At 42.2% G+C, this 8853-nt stretch overlaps 1 protein-coding gene across 9 annotated transcripts in view; it reads left to right on the top strand.

Annotated features, from left to right (window-relative positions):
• The window catches only part of PACSIN2 (protein kinase C and casein kinase substrate in neurons 2), a 138380-nt gene that overhangs the window by 120897 nt on the left and 8630 nt on the right, over positions 1–8853 (top strand). For 8 of the 9 annotated variants that reach the window (XM_006031536.3, XM_025213210.1, XM_025213205.1 and 5 more), the window contains 3 exons: positions 4237–4361; positions 5170–5286; positions 6189–6385. In XM_006031536.3, coding sequence (XP_006031598.1) covers positions 4237–4361; positions 5170–5286; positions 6189–6385 — 439 coding nt within the window. The remainder of the gene's footprint in view (positions 1–4236; positions 4362–5169; positions 5287–6188; positions 6386–8853) is intronic. The other variant, XM_025213209.1, reaches the window with a different exon arrangement.

Consider the following 8853-nt stretch of genomic DNA (forward strand, 5'->3'; position numbering starts at 1 on the left):
TCAGCCAGTCTGGCTGAGAAGAGCCTCCTCCCCAAAGGAGAGAGGTGGAGGCCATCCCTTCCCAGCAGCTCACTTCCTCTCTCCAAAGGGTGGACTGTGGTCATGGAAGCCAAAGCTTTCCTGATGACACCAGCGCTGCAGTCTTTGGTTGACTACCTGGATCCTCCTCTCCCTCCTCAGCCCATAGCCTGAGACTGGGAGGATCGAAGAAAACACCACCTGTGCCCCCAGACCCTTTAGCCCCGCACCCAAATTCCTGTAGTGCCTCATGACCCGGCTAGGAGCACTCTGAGCCATGTCATTGGTGCCCACATGGATGAGGAGCATGGGATAGTGGTCAGTGGGCTGGAGGAGCTTAGGGATCTTCTCTGCAATGTCTCAGATGCAGGCTCCCGGGAAGCAGCAAACTTCCCGGGCTAAGGGGTCGGGGTGGCAGATTACCCCCTCAGTCCCCCTCAGGATGGAGTCTCCCATGACAAACACTTTGCATTTGGTCTTAGGGAGAGCGGGGGCAGTAGCTACAGTGTCATCTGTGTTGCCTGCGGGAGCTGGCAACTCAGCAGGCTCTGCTGGGGCTGCAAGAGGTTTGTACCTGTTGCAAAGCTCCAGCGGGACAGGGGCCTTGGTGCGGCGAGCCCTGGGGCCCTTGACCACCTTGGTCCAACTCCATGGTTGGACAGAAAGGGAGGTCCCCGGGTCCTCCCTTGTCCTGGAGGGAGACCGTGGTCTACCGTCCGCCTCCTGGGGGAGAAGGGCCTGGCAGTAGGAGTCTATCTCCTGCTCACAATCCCTGATGGCGTGCAGTCTCTGGACTGCGGCCTGGAGCTCCTCCAGCTGGCGTGCCAGAGACCCCAGTAGGGAGCAGACCCCACAAGGGAAGGCGGCCTTGCTCCTGGGCCCCAGAGCCTGAAAAAGTGACAGGCAGCCCCTGCAGCCGAGAGCCAGGGGCTCTGTCTGCGTGGCGGTCTCTGAGGTGCCAGAGGGGAGAGCTGCAGACCCCAAGGGTTGATGACTTATTCAAGGAGAATAAGAAAGGAACCTGAGCTTGTTTGTCTGACCAGCATCTTTATGATGGCTATTAATATAACCTTTTCTCATAAAAGTTAATGCTGTTAATTATCTAATAAAAGTTAAAGCATAGTTAATGGAAGGAGAGAGTTTAAAGATGTTTCAACAGTTATGGTCACCAAATTGGTGGAATGGAAATAGTACTATTCAAATGATGTTGTTGATTGTTCAGGAAATATGCAAGAGGCAAGAGTTCTCGTGGGTGATATCTTTTATTAGATCAACTTCATGCTTGGGATGGGCACAGACCAGCTCTTGGTATCACAGTAGCCTTCCTCAGGTTTCACTTGAGGAGACCTGAGGAAGGGTATTGTGATGCCTGAAAGCTTGTCTGTCTCCATCCCAGGTATACACTTGGTGTAATAGAAGATAGCTCCCACAAGAATTCCTGCCTCTGGTATGGAAATGTCATTTATCATTAAGGGAGAATTTGAAATATGTTGCTTAAACACGTTTTTAGCAGCATTTTTAATTGAGTTTTTCAGGGCTGGAAAAGCTCAAATGTAAGCTTAATGACGCACTATTTTTGTCAGTGTGAAGTCTTGAACTACAGTTGTTTTTTGTGTGTGGGCTGTTGGGCTTCAACTAATTGTATCTCTCTATATTAAGTTACTTCTGTTTTCTAACTGAATAATTTTTCTTTACATGCTACAAGGATGAAGTAAGTAAATATTTTATGATCAACCACATTTAGAAATATTAAATCGTAAACTGCAAAAGTACGAAGTTGAAAGAGCCTAAATATCTGAAAGCCAATTGAATTCTGATTTTTAAGACTGATGATCCTGAGTAAGCTAACAATACCAGCTTATCAAGTTTTTAGCATTTTTTATTTTCCCTGTATTCTGCTTCACCTGTTACTTTTCTACAACAAGCCCAATCCTTATTTTTGAACAGGGTCATTCAAAGTTGGGGATAGTTCCTATGGTAATACAAGTGTTTTCTGCTTTTGTTTTTTTTTGTCCCTTTTTGTATTGCTATTGTGCTGCCACTCAATTTCTACTTTACATTAGTATGCATAGTTTCATAGTTGATAGGTTCGGAAGGGACCCTCCATTGCCCACTTCTCCCCACATCTTAGTGTCATCTGTGAATTTGAACAGGGTGCTTTTTTCCCCCACATCCAAGTCACTGATGAAGATGTTGAACAGTGCGGGCCCAAGGACCAAGCCCTGCGGAACCCCACTGCCCACATCCCTCCAGGTCGAATACGACCTGTTCACCACCACTCTCTGGGTGCAGCCCTCCAGCCAATTAGTGACCCATCTGATTGTGTAGGTATTGACGCCACAGTCCCCTAGTTTTTTAATGAGAATGGGGTGAGAGACAGTGTCAAAGGCCTTCCTAAAGTCCAGAAAGACTATGTCCACCATGACATCTGCGTCCAAGGATTTTGTGACCTGGTCACAAAAGGCCACCAGGTTGGTCTGACAGGACCTGCCTCTAATGAACCCATGTTGGTTGCCACTAAGCATAATCTCCCTTGCTGGCCCCTCATGGACATGCACCAGGATAATTCTCTTAAAAAGCTTACCCAGGACTGAGGTAAGACTTAACAGGCCTGTAGTTTCCTGGGTCCTCCTTCCTCCTGTTTTTGAAAATGGGAACCACATTGGCCCTTTTCCAGTACTCTAGCACATCGCCAGAGCACCATGAGTGCTCGTAAATCCATGCCAGGGGTCCCGTAATGACTTGTGCTAATTTCCTTAGCACTCTGGGGTGGAGATCATCAGGACCTGCTGATTTAAATATGTCCAGTCCCTCCAGAAGTTCCCTGACTAGGTCCTCTCTGACCGTAGGCCTGGGTGCACCTCTCCTGGGGCCTACGGGAGTCCCAGTGCGGGGGGATGACCCAGTCCCTGCTCAGAAAAATGGAGGCAAAGAAATTGTTAAATAGGTTAGCTTTGCTGTCTGGTGCGATGACCAGTTTTCCTAGTGTGTCCTGCAGAGGCCCCACGTTACCCGGTACCTTCTTTTTACCCCCTATGTATTTAAAAAAGGACTTCTTGTTGTCCTTGATCTGGGTAGCTATTCCCAGTTCCATCTCCGCCTTGGCCTTCCTAACCGCCACCCTACAGTCCCGAGCAACCGAGGTATAGTCCTCCCTGGTGATGGCCCCTCCCTTCCATTGGGTGTACGCCTCCTTTTTAGCTAGGAGATGTACCTGGATGCTTTTGGTGAGCCATGGGGGCTTTTGTGCCCTCTTGCCCTCTTTGATCTGTGTTGGGATTACCTCCCTTTGGGCTTGGAGGATAGTCTCCTTAATGCAGTTTAGGACTGACTTTGCACCTGTCAGCTGTGTGCAGCCCTGTGCTGTCAGACCTGCTTATCTACTCATTAGTTTCAAATTATAAGTTCAAAACTTCCAATATCATGATGCTTTATATATGACTCCATGTTTTTTATAACAACTCTAACCATGTGTATATTTTCCTGGATAGAAAATAATGGATTTTAGCAACAGTGACTAAACTGTGTATTTTAAAAAACCCACAGTGCTGGACCTTAGGATTCAAGTTATATGAAAAGTTGAAGCCATCATGTTGCTTACTGCCAGTATAAAATTGCCAGAGGCCATGCAATAGCTCTGTGTAACAAAAGTGTAATAGGTGAATTCTTTTGCAGATTATTATAGGAGAATCTGTTGAATATGTATTGCTTGAATATTTTTTTAAGAATAAAGTTTTAGCCTTAAAGGCTGTCATAATTTCAAATATAAATAGTTTAATTTCAAACTATTGAAATTATAATAATTTTAATTAGTTAATTTCAAATTTGAAATAGTTTAATTTTAAAGATGAATATACATAATATACATTTGTATCACTGAAAAGTAATTCCTCAGTCTAACTTTTAGACAACTACACAGACTGACTCCAATGTTTTCTTCCTCCAGTTCACAGAAACCTGGTAGCTACAACATTAGGCTCTCCCATGTGCTAGTAGTATTAGGTGGGGAAGAATGGGTATTCTTGTGACTTGAACAGGGATGTAGAGATCCCTCGGAATGCCTAGTAAGGCAAATAAGAGAACAGACCTAAAGATAACGTGAAGCATTTAAATCTTTTTTAACTTATTAGCTCATTGGTTTTGTTGTGTGTTCTAAAATTCAGTTTTAAAATTTGTAGTATTGACTAGCTTAAACTCTTACTTTGTTGTCATTTGTAGGAGTATTCTGGAGATCTGAACCGTACTCTTAGTAGAAGGGAAAAGAAGAAACCTGCAGATGGAGTGACTTTAACTGGTATTAGCCAGACAGGAGATCAGGCTTCACAGCCTAACAAACATAGCAGGTATACAGTTTTTTTTCATGTCAGTGTCTAAAACTAGAAGAATAGGAAAGAAATGTTATCTTGGAATTCATTAGGGAAGTACAGATGAGAAATTTCATTAGCCACCCAGATAAAAAGAGCATGGCTCACTTGTCTCAGAAAGACATAGTGCTTTGCAGTACTTCTATAGCTAGGGAACATATACAGAAAATGATTTCCGGAGTTTGGAAAGGAGATGATTCTGAAGTTTACTGAGTATTTTGGTGGTTCTCATCCATCTTATTTTTGGTTACTCAGCACATCTTTGTTTCTCTTTCATCCTACAATTGAAGAAACCAGTCCATCAGAAATTGAACTTCCCCATCCCTGGCTTATTTAACTGCCATATGTATGGGTTTGCCCCATCTGTAGTATGGGAACAACGGCCTTTTGTAAAATACTCTAGAATTCTAGCTTGCTAAGAATTTTATGCCATTTCTGGATGCAGTTTACTCACTGGCAGAACATTCAGATTTTTCTTTGTGAAAGGAATGCAATATAGCTAGAAAATAGGTGTTACTTTCTCTAGCAAGCAACAGATTAACTAAAACACTGAACTGCAAATATGATAGGAAATACTTAGTGTTGCAGTCACAGAGTTTTAGATTTAGATGAGGGTAGGGGTGGGTTTGGGCTGTCCTGAAAAATTGAAGCAATATCCTTGATTTAGTAGTTTTTGACCAGGGAAGGGTAACTGCTATTAGCTTGCTCTTAGTGTAATGTTAATTATATTGACATCTGATTCTTTGAGCTGATAGGGTCACCTTAATGCTCTCTCTCTCCCAAATAGCAATCTTAGTGTCCCGAGTAACACAGTGCAGTCAGTACAATCAAGTTACAATCCCTTTGAAGATGAAGAAGATACTGGGAGTACTGTCAGTGAAAAGGAGGACAATAAAATCAAAAAGTTGGTGAAAGAATGCTTTTTTTTTTTAAACTGTTTTCACACTTGTACTTTCTCTATCCAGGCTTTCCAATTTTGGGTTTCTGCAAAGATGCTAGGTTGTACAATGCTTGAAACCTTTATGAAAATTTATGTAAAAAGAATTGTAACCTAATTTATCTTTTCTAACAGATACTATATATGTTGTCTTCTCTTTTGGTTTGAATTTACACTGGACATTGGTGGCTGCTAACACAGTTTCTTATTGCCTTTTTGTTCTTACATTATATCTCTATAAAAAAAAAAGTGAGGTATAACAACCTGCTGTGAAACTACTGCTGGAGCCTTGCTGTTGAGTGTCCTCACTGGAAAAGTCCCCTTTCAAGACTGTTTTCTTCCCACTTAAACGTTGTCAGTTACTTGTTGTATTGTGACAGTTTGTCTAGGAGTGCATTGAATTGCATGTGTAGACTCAATAGTTACCATTTCTTTAACTGAGTTACTGGTTCTAAAAGTGTTCCTTTAAAGTGTTTCACAACTGATGGCTTGCAATGTCCAGGGGGAGGTAAGAAAAGCAAGGGAGTAGGGTGCTCGAAGTATTGAAAACTATTAATCTGAAGCAAAGAGAATCTCACTCCCTACTATCTGTGCATTTTTTTCCTTTAGAGCATTCTGTCAGCCTCTCATAGGTTTGTTATTGCTGATGCATTTTTCACAAACGTAAGTGATAAAAAAAACCCATGTAACCCCCATTATTTTAATTATAGGGGATTGCCAGCTTCAAATATTGAGAAACACTGCTTCAGAAATACAAAATACTAAAATATAGGCATTAATGGATACACTTAAGTAGTTAAAATTGATATTATATAATCAGGGTTAATGAGTTGAGAGGAAATTAAAACCATTTAAAATTGATTTTTTAGTGTTAGCAGCTATGAGAAAAACCAAAGCTACCCTACAGAGTGGTCAGATGAAGAGCCCAACAATCCATTTTCTTCCACTGATGCCAATGGAGAAACTAATCCATTTGATGAAGATACCTCCCTGGCAGTGGAAGTGAGAGTACGTGCACTCTATGACTATGAGGGTCAAGAGCAAGATGAACTCAGCTTTAAGGCTGGTAAGTTTGCTTTTTTTCTTTTCACTGCTTTTGCTTTTTAATATGATTGTCAAAAGAAGAAATGAGGAAGTACCTGACAAATGTCTTTCCCCCCTCTTCATTGTAGTGAGAGCTATTATTTTTACCAAAACCACTTACTAAACATAATTTAATATTACAGAGAAGGTCATATCTTGCAATAGATCCTCCAGCCCCAATACATGGCTTTGTTCTGGGAGTGTTGGTAGTTCCTCTCTTCATCCCTTGCAGTTACGTAGAGCAACCCCCGCTAGTCCCCGTCTTACCTGTAGCAGGTGGAGAGTACGATATTAAATAGTGCCTGCCCACTTACCCATTCACTGGTGATAATAAGAGGCACCAATGGTGCTTTCACCTCCCTAGGATTGTCAGCACTGAGAATTCAGAAATCATGACTTTAAAAACTAGTATCAGGAGTTGAGTTTTTGCCCTTTGCTCTTGCTGAACATGTTCAGAGGCTGAAAACTTTAGATATTCAAGCCAGTGAGAACAGCCTTCTCCCTTGACTGTATGTCACACCTTGACCATCATCCTCTCGTGTCATCCCTTGGAGACTTTTTTTTGTTGCCTCTTGTCTGAGGCAGTGTCTGCTTTTTGAGCCATGAGCATGGGCTTTATGCACATCCCAGCAGTACCCCAGAAGCAGGGAGAATATAGCTGAGCTGGCAGGTAACTGCTTGCCAGAAGGCTAGCAGAGGCCTCATGGTACTCTATTTCCATCCTAATAAGTATGCCTGGGAGATTGTTAACTCACTCTAGCAGTGCACACTGCCAGCTTGGGGGTTCAGCAATAAATGCTGCTGACTGACTGTTGCCTGCAAGCATCCTAGCCTGGCAGGTGACTGCTCATTTGTTCAGCCCAACTGTACAAAACTTTTAAGTTTTACAGAAGCTGGTCAGCTTGCGAACAGCAGCATCCGGTGGTGGCAACTTGAAATTGCATCTGAGCCAGGAGTTCAGCCTGTAGAAACCAGCCTCTGGTGCTGATCCTAGAATTTAACTTCTACAGTTAGCTCAGTCATAATTCCTGTGTTGACAGCTGCTGTTCACAGGATTGCACAAGCACCTTCTAAAAAGGATACAAAATTTTAGCATGAAAAAGGGGTAATGTCCCCTTTTTAAATCTCCCATGTCCTTTGTGTTGTCTTCCCTTCCCTCTGCTTGTGACCTCTTTCTCCTTCCCAAGTGGCTCACTTGGAGCCTTATGGGATGCATAATAGGATAAATTTTAAAAAGTTCGGGGAGTTCATGAGGCATTATTTTAGCTTAAGGTAATCAAAAGGAACAATACTCAACTATGCTAAACAAAGCAAGTACATTAGCTGGATGCCCCTGTATTCTAATAAGGATATCAGGGTATACTTAAAACAAACATTCTCTGTAATTAAATTCTGAGTTTTTTAAAATAATGATTATCTCTATCGAATAAAGGAGTGGTGTTCTGGCTTGCTTGAAATCCTGCCCTGATAGGAGAAAAGCAGTAACAAGATAAGCAGTTCTCCCCTTTGTTCCCCACAGGAATCAACAGGAGCCAAAGGTTATTCTTATTGCTGCATTTTCCCAGCAGGAGATGGAGATATGCTTATTTCAAACAGATTAGCACGCCTTGTGCCTGTCAAGTGACAGGTGCTATATTCCAAGGGATTAGTGGACTGGTGGTAGTGGAGCCTTTCTAGTATAATGAAGCAAGGTTTATAGACTAGGATGTTGTGGCTAGCCAGGGGTTTGGGCATTCTGGATTCTATTACTGGCTGTGACACTGTTTAAATTATTTAATTTTCATGTCACCACTACACAGTAATATTAAAAACATAGGAAAGTATTTTTCACAAGAGGCATAACATAGGCTTAACTTCTTGGTGAACAGTTGAATACCTTTGAATAAGAGGAGCCACAGTAAGTACTTAGTTTGCACATGATGTTTTATTGTACAATTTATATGAATAAGTTAGTAGTTGTATGCAAACTGATACTTAAATTTTGAATCTGCTCACAAGGTGTGAGGTATAAAATGGCTGCAGTCAAATACATAGGTTTTGTACAGCAGCATTAGAGGGATTAGGCGTTTGTTGAGCATTTGCAAAAGAGAAGCCTCTTAAGGGGAAAAACAGCTTTCCTGAGACATGCAGGAGCCAAATGGGGCAGTTGCCACCCAGCATTGGATAAAGCTAGATTCCAAAGAGCCTGTCATCAAGGGATTAATCTGTTTGAGGGCTTAGTTTGCAAAATGCACACAGATATTATCAGAGAGGATTTCCTTGTGTATGCAAAGTATGTCTTATATTTATAAAGTTTCTGTGGCTTGTTAAAAACAGGCCAGAGGGTGTGAAGTATTCCTACACACTCCACATGAAATACATTTTCTTACTATTCATAGATGTTAGGGTCGGAAGGGACCTCAATAGATCATCGAGTCCGACACCCTGCATAGGCAGGAAAGAGAGGTGGGT

Source organism: Alligator sinensis, unplaced genomic scaffold (genome assembly GCF_000455745.1).
Source record: "Alligator sinensis unplaced genomic scaffold, ASM45574v1 scaffold292_1, whole genome shotgun sequence".
NCBI lineage: Eukaryota > Metazoa > Chordata > Crocodylia > Alligatoridae > Alligator > Alligator sinensis.